Source organism: Leucoraja erinacea, unplaced genomic scaffold, assembly GCF_028641065.1.
Source record: "Leucoraja erinacea ecotype New England unplaced genomic scaffold, Leri_hhj_1 Leri_317S, whole genome shotgun sequence".
Lineage (NCBI taxonomy): Eukaryota > Metazoa > Chordata > Chondrichthyes > Rajiformes > Rajidae > Leucoraja > Leucoraja erinaceus.
The window spans coordinates 26,422-40,550 of record NW_026576218.1 but is presented as its reverse complement, the minus strand read 5'-3'; the positions used below and the strand labels follow the sequence as shown (position 1 = coordinate 40,550).

The window sequence follows — 14,129 nt, the reverse complement described above, 5'->3', positions numbered from 1 at the left end:
TCCCCTTAGCCACAAGGGCCACATCTAACTCCCTCTTAAATATAGCCAATGAAATGGCCTCGACTACCCTCTGTGGCAGAGAGTTCCAGAGATTCACCACTCTCTGTGTGAAAAAAAGTTCTTCTCATCTCGGTTTTAAAGGATTTCCCCCTTATCCTTAAGCTGTGACCCCTTGTCCTGGACTTCCCCAACATCGGGAGCAATCTTCCTGCATCTAGCCTGTCCAACCCCTTAAGAGATCCTTCTCTGAGAAGAGCTCGAGCTCAACCCCTCTTATAGTCTTTACAAATTATTCATTATTTATTCACATAATCGGTATTGGTTGTTTGTGGCCATGTGTAGTGAGATATGGTGAACAACTTTGTGTGTTATCCAGTCAACACATAGAGTAACACAGTGTGGAATCAGGCCCTTCGGCCCAACCTGCCCATGCCGACCAACATGCCCCATCTACACTTGGCCCATCTGCCTGCATGTGACCCATATCCCTATCCATGTACCTGTCCAAATGTTTTGTAAATGTTGTGATAGTACCTGCTATGGATGGAACCATAAACCCGGTATGTATAAGGTAAATGTACTTTCCTTTACACTATGATCTCATGAGAGGATTGGGTTGATGCACTGAGTCTCTTGCCCAGAGTAGGGGAATTGAGGGCCAAAAGTCAGAGGTTTGTGAAGGGGAAAAGATTTAATAGGAATCTGAGGGGTAACTTTTTCACACAGAGGGTGGCAGAGGAGGTAGTTGTGGCTGGGACTATTGCAATGTTAGACAGGTTCATGGATAGGACATGTTTGGAGGGATATGGACCCAACGCTGGCAGGTGGGACTAGTGTAACTGGGGCATGTTGGCCAGTGTGGGCAAGTTGGGCCAAAGGGCCTGTTTCCACGCTGTATCACTCTATGATCTGCCTGCATTTGACCCGTATCCCTCTAAACCTATCCTATCCATGCACCTGTCCAAATGTTTTATTAACGTTATGCTAGTACCTGCTGTAGATAGATCCATGAACCAGACATGAGCATGGTATGTGTTGTTTACATCAGGTCACTTTGTCCATGCATTAGGTATTGACATCCTTAATTACGTGGGGCGGTCGGATGGGCGGCGGAGTGCTTGGCGCACCAGCAAAACGGAAGCCAGGTATGGTCTCGTTCAACGAGGATCTTTCACTTCTCTTTTGACCCGGGAAACACATTGTCATAATCTCCCTCTTCAAATTCACAGTGTGATAGATATAGACAATAGACAATAGGTGCAGGAGTTGGCCATTCGGCCCTTCGAGCCAGCACCGTTCGCCATTCAATGTGATCATGGCTGATCATCCCCAATCAGTACCCCGTTCCTGCCTTCTCCCCATATCCCCTGACTCCACTATCTTTAAGAGCCCTATCCAGCTCTCTCTTGAAAGCATCCAGAGAACCGGCCTCCACCGCCCTCTGAGGCAGAGAATTCCACAGACTCACAACTCTCTGTGAGAAAAGGTGTTTCCTCGTCTCCGTTCTAAATGGCTTACTCCTTATCCTGGACTGTCTTCTCCATCCTCATTTCTCACCCCAAACCTGCAGGAATGAAGGGGAAATGTACAAAGCCCTCATCAATAACTACGAGAGGCATCACAAAGAGCTGATGGTGGAAAATATCGAACTGAAACAAGTCCTCCAGCAGATGAAGAGAGAGATGATGTCCGTACTGAACCGTAGAAAGCAACGGTCAAAAGAGCCGTTGGAAGATAGCAGTGGTCTGGTGAGTCTGGCAGTGAGTGGTATGCAGTTGTTGTTGATGTGTTATTCTCAAATCATCACACTTTTACTCCCCTTGTTCTACCATTGCTTCGTAATACTGGTGCACCAACAACCCAATCATTTGCTGTACTCGTGTAACTTTAATCCCACACGTGTCATTTATAATTGTTGCTAGGCCTCCACCGCCCTCTGAGGCAGAGAATTCCACAGACTCACAAATCTATGTATGAAAAAGTGTTTCCTCGTCTCTGTTCTAATGCCATACCCCTTATTCTTAAACTGTGGCCCCTGGTTCTGGACTTCCCCAACATCAGGAACATGTTTCCTGCCTCTAGCGTAACCAAACCCTTAATAATCTTATATGTTCCAATAAGATCCCTTCTCATCCTTTTAAACTCCAGAGTGTACAAGCCCAGCCGCTCCATTCTCTCAGCATATGATAGTCCCGGGAATTAACCTTGTGAACCTACGCTGCACTCCCTCAATAGCAGGAATGTCCTGCCTCAAATGTTCTCTGAGATGTTGGAGGTGATGAGGCTGGGGACAGTCACAAACTGGCAGACATAGGATAACATTGGTGCAGGAGTAAGCGTCGAGCCTGCAGAGTGGGGACACTCAGTATCCCACAAGCTTCTTATACCCCATCCCCCTGGCAAGGGAAATGGCTCACTAGACAAGTTCCAGAGATTCACCACTCTCTGTGTGAAAAAAGTTCTTCTCATCTCGGTTTTAAAGGATTTCCCCTTTATCCTTAAGCTGTGACCCCTTGTCCTGGACTTCCCTAACATCGGGAACAATCTTCCTTAATGTCCAACCCCTTAAGGACAAGAGAGTTTAATACACTGAGAGGAGAGGTTTAATGGTGGGTGCCTTTTATAGTCAGAGGGAGTGGGTGGTGGCAGAGTCAGGCAGTGGGATGGCAACAGATACAACAGTGTGTTTCTGAGGCTTTTAGAAAGGCACATGACTGCGGAGGGATAGGTCAGGTCAGGCAGAGGAGATATGGTGGGCTGTACTGGTTTATGTTCTATGCTTATTGGAGGTTGCCATTATCGATGTCACCGTGACAAACAAGATATTTTTCTGTGAAGCTGTGTGTGTCGACATTCTAAATTCTTTCTGGCATCCGAGAGGCGGTTTTGATTGGGTTGTGATTTGACAAGGTTGGGTCGGACAATGAGGAGGATTCCCGTGAGTCAAATAAAGTAAACGGCTTGGAGCTGTCGTGCGAGGAGGTGCGGGAACAACTAACCAACAGCATCCGGCAACAGTGGAGAATGCTGAAGAGCCACGTGGAGAAGCTCGACTCACAAGGTGAGTCTAGTTCTGGACCGCTTCCTGTTTCAAACACCACTTGGGAATGGCCACAGGAGTCCCTCAGCCTTGGGGAAACGTACCAATAATAACAGATTCTAAAGCAACAGTTCACAGAATTGAAAAGGGGGAGGGGGGAGAGAACCAAAATGCAAGTAAGGTGCAAATTGTGCTAAGATGCTTGAGGTAGATACATGCTGGAGTAACTCAGCGGGTCAGGCAGCATCTGTGGGGAACATGGATAGGTGACGTTTCACAGAGTGCTGGAGTAACTCAGCGGATCAGGCAGCATCTGTGGAGAACATGGATAGGTGACGTTTCACAGAGTGCTGGAGTAACTCAGCGGGTCAGGCAGCATCTGTGGAGAACATGGATAGCTGACGTTTCACAGAGTGCTGGAGTAACTCAGCGGGTCAGGCAGCATCTGTGGAGAACATGGATAGGTGACGTTTCACAGAATGCTGGAGTAACTCAGCGGATCAGGCAGCATCTGTGGAGAACATGGATAGGTGACGTTTCACAGAGTGCTGGAGTAACTCAGCGGGTGCAGCAGCATCTATGGAGCTAAGGAAATAGGTAACGTTTCGGGTCGAAACCCTTCCGGGTTTCGGCCCGAAACGTTGCCTATTTCCAGAAGGGTTTCGGCCCGAAACGTTGCCTATTTCCTTCGCTCCATAGATGTTGCTGCACCATAACTCAGCGGGTCAGGCAGCATCTGTGCAGAACATGGGTAGGTGACGTTTCACAGAGTGCTGGAGTAACTCAGCGGGTCAGGCAGCATGTGTGGAGGGAGTTGAGGGGCGATGTTTTGGGTGGGGGCCCATGGTCTGGGTCCCTGGGCGGTGTGAAGGGAGGGGGTGTGAGGCTGGTTGTGTGGGACGTTGGGGTAGCCGGCAATCCGGGGCAGTGTTGATGAGCTGAGCTTCCCGGTTGCAGCAGCCTTGACGTCGGGCTTCCTGGACAGCGAGGAGATCAGCAGGGACGATCATGAGCAGGAAGTGGAGAGGATGAAGATGGAAATCCGGCAGTGTCGAGATGTGATCAAGGGGCAGCAGCAGCTGTTGCAGGTATGCTGGTGTTGTCACACGTACACTGAAACTTACCCACTACTGACAGACCTGGACAGAGTGGATGTGGAGAGGAGTCTGTGGTCCTAGACTCTCCCACTTCTCTGGGTGGGAGAGTCTAGGACCACAGGCCACAGCCTCAGAATTAAAGAACGTACCTTTAAAAAGGAGATGAGGAGGAATCAGAGGGTGGTGAATCTGTGGATTTCTTTGCCACAGACGGCGGTGGAGGCCAAGTCAATGGGCATTTTTAACCATATAACCATATAACCATATAACAATTACAGCACGGAAACAGGCCATCTCGGCCCTACAAGTCCGTGCCGAACAAATTTTGTTCCCCTTAGTCCCACCTGCCTGCACTCGTACCATAACCCTCCATTCCCTTCTCATCCATATGCCTATCCAATTTATTTTTAAATGATACCAATGAACCTGCCTCCACCACTTCCACTGGGAGCTCATTCCACACCGCCACCACTCTCTGCGTAAAGAAGTTCCCCCTCATGTTACCCCTAAACTTCTGTCCCTTAATTCTGAAGTCATGTCCTCTTGTTTGAATCTTCCCTATTCTCAAAGGGAAAAGCTTGTCCACATCAACTCTGTCTATCCCTCTATATCTTTTATGGCGGAGATTGACAGATTCTTGATCACTGCGGGTGTCAGGGGTTATGGGGAGAAGGCTGGGGTTGACAGGGAAAGATAGATCAGCCGTGATTGAATGGCGTAGTAGACTTGATGGGCCGAATGGCCTAAATCTGCTCCTAGAAGTGATGAACATATGAACTAAGCCTTCACTGCAAATGGCATTGCAATTTGTAGTAAGGAAAGCTGTCAGCTATCTAACTCCATGGTATGAACAGTTTTAACAATCCCTCCTCCCCCTCCCCTGTGCCCCACCTGCACTTCCAGCCTTTCCTCCCCTCCCCCTCCCTCCACCGACATTCCTTCCTCTGGCTTCACAATTTGTATTTCATCAAACCTTTTGTCTCGCACCTTCTCTCTTTTCACCTCTGACCTTTGTCCAACGTATTACCCCCCAACCTGTGTTCACCTATCACCTGCCGTACATAGAACTGCCTCCCCCCCCTCTTCCAGCATTCCTACCCCTCCCCCACCTCCAACAGTCAGTCTAAAGAAGGGTCCCAAACCAAAACGCCACCGTTCCATGTTCTCCTGGGTTGCTGTCTGACCGGCTGAGTTCATCCAGCACTTAACGTCTTTTTTTGTAAACCAGCATCTGCAGTTCCTTATTCTTACAATCTTTATTTTTCTGCTTCTCAATTTCCAAAGTAATTTTCAAACTGTTCTCTAGTTTCTGATCGAAATTGCAGTATAACGAACTATAATGGCCCTTGTAATGTAATATAGTATTCCTAATTCATCAATTGTGTTAGAGCCAATTATGGAAACTTGTTGCAGCAGAAACTACCTGTGATTTAGTTTATTGTTAGATAGCTGACAGCTTTCCACCGAGGTACAGTGAAAAGCTTTTGTTGCTTGCTAACCAGTCATCAGAAAGACAATACATGATTACATTTGCAGTGTATAGATGTATGATAAGGGAATAATGTGTAGAAAGGAACTGCAGATGCTGGTTGAAACCGAAGATAGACACAAAATGCTGGAGTAACTCAGCGGGACAGGCAGCATCTCTGGATCGAAGGAATGGGTGACGTTTCAGGCCAAGACCCTTCTTCAGACTCGAGAAGGGTCTGGACCCTAACTGTCACCCATTCCTTGTCTCCAGAGATACTGCCTGAGTTACTCCAGCATTTTGTGCCTGTGGTAAGGGAATAACGTTTAGTGCAAGGTAAAGCCAGCAAGGTCCGGTCAAGGATAGTCCGATGGTCACCAAAGAGGTCGGTAGTAGTTCAGGACCGCTCTCTGGTTGTGGTTGGATGATTTTGAGTTGTCCTAGGATTATTTTGATCTTTTCTACAAAAAAGTGTTGAGGTGTCAAATGTTGCTTCCACAACGGACCAGGGGTGAGCTTTTGACGATTCATTTTCCAAATGTGCACGTTATTCTTGCCTCTGTTTGCAAAGCAACAGCTTAGTACGCAGTGTGACGATGAAACTGCCGTACTACTGCGGGACTGCTACTTACTGGAAGAGAAGGAACGACTGAAAGAAGAGTGGACCTTGTTTAATGACCAGAAGATAAACTTTGAGAGGGAAAGAAGACACTTTACCGAAGCAGCTATTCGGCTGGGCCACGAGGTAGACATTTTACTGCCTTTATACTCTTTGTGTCGAATGCAATTAGTCAAGTCAAGAGGGTTTATTGTCATGTGTCCCAGATAGGACAATGACATTCTTGCTTGCTGCAGCACAACAGAATTATGTAAGCAAAAATACAGAACAGTTCAGTTCAATTCAATATACACATAAATATGTAGATAAAATGCAACATGGACCATGTACAACGAAATTTAAAATGTTACAGCTCAGAGTCTGTTTGTTGGCGAGTTTAATAACCTGATGGCTGTGGGAAGAAGCTGTTCCTAAACCTGGATGTAACAGATTTCAGGCTCCTGTACCTTCTGCCTGAAGGTAGCGGAGAGATGAGTGTGTGGCCAGGATGGTGTGGGTCCTTGATGATGTTGGCTGCCTTTTTGAGGCAGCGACTGCGATAGATCCCTTCGATGGTGGGGAGGTCAGAGGTGATGATGGACTGGGCAGTGATCACAACTTTCTGCATCATTTTCTGCTCCTGGACGTTCAATTTGCCGAACCAAGTCACGATGCAACCGGTCAGCATGCTCTCTACTGTGCACCTGTAGAAGTTTGAGAGAGTCCTCTTTGACATACCGACTCTCTGTAGTCATCTCAGGAAGTAGAGAGCGCTGATGTGCCTTCTTTATAACTGCATCAGTGTGCTGGGACCAGGAAAGATCTTCGGAAATGTGCACGCCCAGCAATTTGAAGTTCTTGACCCTTTCCACCATCGTCCCGCTGATATAAACGGGATTGTGGGTCCCTATCCTACCCCTTCCAAAGTCCACAATCAGCCCAGTGGGGACACAGGTAATTTCAGATGCAGGGGCTTTGAGCAAAACATAAAGTGCTGGAGGAACTCAGGAGGATGTGGGTGATCTTATAGAGGTGTATAAAATCATGAGAGGAGATCGGGTGGATGCACAGAGTCTCTTGCCCAGAGTAGGGCAATCAAGGACCAGAGGACACGGGTTCAAGGTGAAGGGAAAAAGATTTAATTGGAATCTGAGGGGTACCTTTTCCACCCAGAGGGTGGTGGGTGTATGGAACGAGCTGCCAGAGGAGGTAGTTGAGGCTGGGACTATCCCAACATTAAAGAAACAGTTAGACAGGTACATGGATGGGACGGGTTTGGAGGAATATGGACCAAACATGGACAGATGGGACTAGTGTAGCTGGGACATTGTTGGCCAGTGTGGACGAGTTGGCCCAAGGGCCTGTTTCCACACTGTATCATTCTTTAACTCGGCGGGTCAGGCAGCACATGTGGAGGGAATTGTCAGATGGTATTTCTGGTTGGGACACTTCAGACTGGCAGGCGGTGTTTCAGGTTGGGATTCTCCTGAAGGCGCCAGACTTGGGAATTAACCCAGTTATCGTACAGAGAAACTTCACAAGATTGGTGTAAAAATGTTACATGATGCAATATTATATTTCTTCCCACTTACGTGGGAACATGAAAACATAGAAACATAGAAAATAAGTGCAGGAGTAGGCCATTCGGTCCTTCGAGCCTGTACCGCCATTCAACATGATCATGGCTGATCATCCAACTCAGTATCCCGTACCTGCCTTCTCTCCATACCCCCTGATCCCTTTAGCCACAAGGGCCACATCTAACTCCCTCTTAAATATAGCCAATGAACTGGCCTCAACTAGATTCTGTGGCAGAGAATTCCAGAGATTCACCACTCTCTGTGTGAAAAATGTTTTTCTCGTCTTGTTCCTAAAAGATTTCCCCTTTATCCTTAAACTGTGACCCCTTGTTCTGGTCTTCCCCAACATCGGGAACAATCTTCCTGCATCTAGCCTGTCCAACCGCAAAAGGTTAAACATAAATTTCTTCTTTCCAAATCCTTCTATATAAAAGATGGTAAATGGTAGTGCTGCTCACTTTATTGTGAGGCCCAATACAGGGGACACTTTATTACCGAGGTACAGTGAAAAGCTTATTTGTTGCATGCTATCCAGTCAGCAGAAAGACAATATATCAAGTTGTCCACAGTGTACAGATACAGGATAAAGAGAATATGGCTTTGTGCAAGATACATTCCAGTAAGGTCCGATTAAAGATAGTCCGAGAGTCTACAGTGATATAGACGGCTCAGGGCCGCTCTCTAGTTGGTGAGAGGACGGTTCAGTTGCCTGATAACAGCCGGGAAGAAACTGTCCCTGAATCTGGAGGTGTGCGTTCGTTTTCACACTTCTGTACCTCTTGCCCGATGGGAGAGGGGAGAAGAGGGAGTGACCGGGGTGAGACTGGTCGTTGATGATGCTGCTGGCCTTGCCGAGGCAGCGTGAGGTGTAGATGGAGGCGATGGATGGGAGGCGAGGTGATGGGAGAAGAGGGAGTGACTGGGGTGAGACTGGTCCTTGCCGAGGCAGCGTGAGGTGTAGATGGAGTCGGTGCCGATAGACAGGGAAATGCCATTTGTGACGTTTTGCGTTTCTGTCTGCAGAGGCAGGTTTTTGAAGAAGATCGAGCCACGTGGCTGAAGCAGCAGTTCTTGAACATGACCCCGTTTGGGGAGAGCAAAAGGCCAAAAATAATGAATCCACAAAGTGCCTTGTCTATTGGTAAGTTTTATAACGCAAGAGATGTTAAACAATTGATGGACAACTATGATTGTGTTCATTCCTCTTTATTACTGGTCTTTGTCACAAAAAGCTGGAGTAACGCAGTGCCTCAGGCAGTATCTCTGGAGAAAAGGAATAGGTGACCTTTCAGGTAGAGGTCCTTCTTCAGACTGGGAGTCAGGGGAAAGGGTTTGTTTCCCTGTCTCCTGACACTCCGTCTGAAGTAGGGTACAGACCCAAAACATAACCTATTCCTTCTCTCCAGAGTTGCTGCCTGACCCGCTGCGTTACTCCAGCTTTTTGTGTCTATATTTGGTTTATTACTGGTCTTGTTATCTTCATTGTTCTCCTATTGGGCTGTCGAGAGATAGGTTTTTTTATCCCCCTCATTCCCGTCCAGTCTGATTGCCTTGTGCTAGTTCTCCACAGTTTACAGCTACATGCTTGGGGACCATTTCAGTCCATGTTCAAAGCCCTTAGCATAAAGGGCCTGTCCCACGAGCATGCGACACCATGCGGCAAGCGCGACCTAACGTGGTCGCTTGAGCCGTACGGCCTCGCGGGGCCGGTCCCACTTCGATCGCCGGAGCCGTATGGAATTGTGCGGAGCTGGTCTCGACATCGAAAAACTGACAGTGTTCAAAAATTCCGCGCGGCAACGGCCTGCAGGCCCTCAGCCACCTCGACGCCGTACGTCACGTGCGAACTTCCCGCAGACTTCGCTCGAACTTCATGTCACTCACTCGACCTCCGCGCGGCCCCCGCTTCTGGTTTGGTCGCGCTTGCCGCATGGAGTCGCAAGCTCGTTGGACAGGCCCTTAACAATACGGTACGATCGCGGCGTTTAAGAGTATAGTGGTTTACTGGACTCGGGGTATTAGTTACAGGGATAACAAGGAAGGAGGAGGTCTGTGTGAACTGTATTGCCTTCCACCACAGTGAAGGATGCTGTGGTGGATGTCTGTGTTGAATGATGCCTGGACTTGGGGTATTAGCTGCAGGGAGAGGCTGGACAAAGTTGAATATTATTTCCTCTGGGATGTTGGAAGTATGCAAAATTCCCAGAGGCGTAGAGAGAGTAAACGGTCAGAACCGTTGCCCCAGGATGGAAAAATCAAATGCAAGATGGCAGAGCTTCAAGGCGAGAGGGGGAACATTCAATGTTTTTACCCAGTGAATGCCTGGAAGTTTGCAGCTTTTGGATAGAAGCTTGGATTTGCAGGGAATGGAGGATATGGATCACGTGCAGGCAGAGGAGATTAACAGGTTGGGCACAGACTTTGTGGGCCGAAGGGCCTGTTCCTGGGCTGTAGGGGTCCTTGTTCATTACAGATAGCATTTAACCTTGGATGCTGTTTTACAGTGCCCAACGTTCTACATCCTGCCAACAGTCAATGTTTAGTTTATAGATCCAGCTTCGAAACAGACTCTACAGCCCACCGCGTGCGTGCTGACCAGCGATCCCCGCACCCTAACACTATCCTATACACACTGGGGACAATTTACAATTATAGCAAGCTAATTGACCTCCAAACCTGTACGTCATTGGTGTGTGGGAGGATACCGGAGGTCCCGGAGAAAACCCACGCAGGTCACAGGGAGAACGTACAAACTCTGTACAGACAGCACCCGTAGTCAGGATCAAACCCGGGTCTCTGGCGCTATATGGTAGCAACTCTAGCACTGCACCACCGTGGCAGAATGATGTCTTGGCAAATAGTACAACTCTGTTTCTTCATTAAGCATGAACATGCTGCCCAACTTTATTTTTCCTTTTAACTGCAGTTTCACCTTTCAGGATATATCTTGCATGTGCTTGATTACAACAATATCTTCAATATTTTCCAGGTGCGGAGCAGGAGAAGTACAAGATCCAGCCACAGCCAAATAAACCCGCTTATCTCCGACCTAATAGTACACCCGAACCTTCCAAAAATACCAAATTCCCACCAATAAAGAGTTCCACCGAACCGGCTGCAACAGAGTGTCTGACTGCTGGCTCTAGGTAGGTAGTAACACTGCAAGTTTTCACCTGTGTGTCTTTAATGCTGCTGGTGGTAGCACTGCGTGAGGTTTAGGAACTTACCTGGTTGTTGTGGGAAGAGTGGTTAATTTGTTTTACACCGCAAGGAAAATACCTTGTGCAGGAAGGAACTGCAGATACTGGTTTGATCCCAAGATAGACACAAAAAGCTGGAGTAACTCAGGTCAGACAGCATCTCTGGAGGCAAGGAATAGGTGATGTTTCGTATCGCGACCCTTCTATCCCACAGATGTTGCCTGACCCACTGAGTTACTCCAGCACTCTGTGAAACGTCACCTATCCATGTTCTCCACAGATGCTGCCTGACCCACTGAGTTACTCCAGCACTCTGTGAAACGTCACCTATCCATGTTCTCCACAGATGCTGCCTGACCCACTGAGTTAATCCAGCACCATGTGAAACGTCACCTATCCATGTTCTCCACAGATGCTGCCTACCCCGCTGAGTTACTCCAGCACTCTGCGAAACGTCACCTATCCATGTTCTCCAGAGATGCTGCCTGACCCGCTGAGTTACTCCAGCACTCTGTGAAACGTCACCTATCCATGTTCTCCTCAGATGCTGCCTGACCCGCTGAGTTACTCCAGCACTCTGTGAAACGTCACCTATCCATGTTCTCCACAGATGCTGCCTGACCCGCTGAGTTACTCCAACGCTCTGTCTTATGAATCTGATCATTTTGTCCCCTAAATTGAATTCAAATTGACATTTAATGATTTTTGTGAATTGAATTCAGTGACATTTACAGATTTTGTGAATTGATTTCAGACGTACTGATTTTGTGAATTGAATTCAGTGACATTTACTGATTTTGTGAAGAATTCAGTGCGATTTACTGATTTTGTGTTGATTTCAGTGACATTTACTGATTTTATGAATTGACTTCAGACATTTACTGATTTTGTGAATTGATTTCAGTGACATTTACTGATTTTGTGAATTGAATTCAGATTGACATTTAATGATTTTGAAAATTGGATTCCGAGTGATATTTAATGATTTTGTGAATTGAATTCAGAGTGACATTTTGATTTTGTTTGTTTTATTTTCAGCTCGAGACATGTACCAAAAAGAGGAAGTTCGTTGGGGAGTTCGGAGATGAACAGAAACAGCAATGGAATCTCACATGCAAAGTGTAGGAGCACCTTGAAGCCAGGCCTGGATCTCTCACATTTTAATGGCTCCATGTCTTGGAAACATTCGCAGGACGAAGGCGACTCGGACGAAAGTTCTCTGCAATCTGCAAGTGAACTGGGCTTCAATTGATCGGTGGGGATGGCACAAACTAGTTCCCCGGACTGTGTAATGCGACACAGAGGCCTCGGCATAACGCACTTGCATTCAAGCCCATCGTACTGACATTTGACGTCACTTCAGCCAGCACTTTGTATGTTGAGTGGAAACTATCCAGATTGTAACTGTGAAGTCCAGACGACTTTTTTTTTTGGCTTTCCAATGGTGCACTAGGGTTTATTACAAATTGGGTCTGAATTATCTCATTTTAAATGCATCTGTTTTTGATGATTTCTCTTGCTGATTTTACATAGATTAATTTTTTTAATTTAAAAAGAAAAAAGATTTTTTGCTTTTGATTTGTTGATGTAAGTAATGTGAGCCACTACAGAAGCTGGGATGATTTTATTTAATGTACTTGTGGTGTGAATGAATCGAGCACACATCAGACCACTCCAAGCAACGGTTCTACCGGGTCCTTGTTCTGACAGAGGTTTAATCAGGAGGTTTTTAAAATTATATTATATATTTAGTTAGGTTCTGCTCTAAATGTAACACATTAATTTTTAGTCCTTGATACATGGGACAATAATAAATGTGTTTGCAGGAGGTGCACCTTAAGTTAATTCAAGGTTTTGTGTTGTTCTTCAGTCCCTGCTGTAAAGACTTGTTCATTGCCGGTTCAGTGTGTTTTGAGAAGTTAATGCCTTATGAACCAAAGGAAGAATCGTAAAATCTTACAGACTCCTTCACCTGAAACGTCACGTGGTTTCCAGAGGGCTAGTATGGACATTGTGGGCCGAATGGATTCTTGGGCTGGCGGCTCAGTCATTCAAGCCTCTTGTGCTGGCAGCTCATTCACTCACGGCTTGTGGGCTCGCAGTTGACTCACAGCTAATCCTTGAAATTCCATTTCAAGCAGGGTGCAAGGCCACCAAATTCAAGTGTAGTTGCATACCACTTCAAGCAGGGTGCATGGCCACTAAAGACAGCGAGTCGTGACCTCTCCCTCCCCCATCTTGCAGAGACTGAGCCACGCCCACACATCTGGGTTTTATAGTCCCTCCCCCCTCCCACCCGAAACGTCACCTATTCCATGTTCTCCACAGATGCTGCCTGACCCGCTGAGGACAAAATCCTCTTGTCCTGCACAGCGGAGGGGGACTCTGAGTAAGATGGCCAAAAATCACAGCCGTAAGTGGCAGCGTTTTTCCTAAAATCAATATACAGTGCAACAGGAAGTGGTCAAGATGAGACTTTTAGTAATATATAGATAGATATAAGATTGTGTGCCTTGCAAGATATAGAGGTTGGGTTATACAAGGTTTAAACAGACCATCATGCATTGGCTTCCCTGAGTTATCCACACCATGACATAAGACAAATGTGTTGACCCTTGTCTACTGCTATCTCTATTTTATTTGTTTGTGTTTGTGTTTCATGATCTGCCTCTTGCAATGTGTGCCTCTGCTGGTTGTCTGGGAGATTCACAGGCGGTTACAGTGAGCTGTGAACACCTTCTCTCTACGGCCTGTAAAACCTACAGTTAAATCAGTATTCCCCAAATAACCAGACATACACATCCACTGGCCGTGTGTGTGTGTGTCTCTGTCTGTGTGTGTGTGTGTGTGTGTGTGTGTGTGTGTGTGTGTCTCTGTCTGTTTGTGTGTGTGTCTGTGTTCTGTCTCTCTCTGTCTGTGTGTGTGTGTGTCTGTGTGTCTGTGTGTGTGGGTGTGTGTGTGTGTGTGTGTGTCTGTGTGTGTGTGTGTGTGTGTGTGCTGCTGTGTGTGTGTGTGTGTGTGTGTGTGTCTCTGTCTGTCTGTGTGTGTGTGTGTCTGTGTGCGTGTGTGTGTGTGTGTCTGTGTGTGCGTGTGTGTGTGCGTGTGTGTGTGTATGTGTGTGTGTGTGTGTGTGTGTGTGTCTCTGT

At 47.0% G+C, this 14,129-nt stretch overlaps 1 protein-coding gene across 3 annotated transcripts in view; it reads left to right on the top strand.

Annotated features, from left to right (window-relative positions):
- Positions 1-12,828, top strand: part of LOC129693509 (afadin- and alpha-actinin-binding protein A-like) — a 54,069-nt gene extending 41,241 nt beyond the window's left edge. Inside the window, exons 7-14 of one of the 3 annotated variants that reach the window (XM_055630320.1) lie at positions 1,070-1,145; positions 1,571-1,748; positions 2,911-3,061; positions 4,001-4,128; positions 6,177-6,350; positions 8,807-8,924; positions 10,773-10,929; positions 12,022-12,828. In XM_055630320.1, the coding sequence (XP_055486295.1) occupies positions 1,070-1,145; positions 1,571-1,748; positions 2,911-3,061; positions 4,001-4,128; positions 6,177-6,350; positions 8,807-8,924; positions 10,773-10,929; positions 12,022-12,235 (1,196 nt within the window). In that variant the 3' untranslated portion in view covers positions 12,236-12,828. Of the gene's footprint in view, positions 1-1,069; positions 1,146-1,570; positions 1,749-2,910; positions 3,062-3,997; positions 4,129-6,176; positions 6,351-8,806; positions 8,925-10,772; positions 10,930-12,021 lie in introns of all 3 variants that reach the window. The other 2 variants (XM_055630321.1, XM_055630319.1) reach the window with 2 other exon arrangements.
- The last annotated feature ends 1,301 nt before the right edge of the window (positions 12,829-14,129 follow it).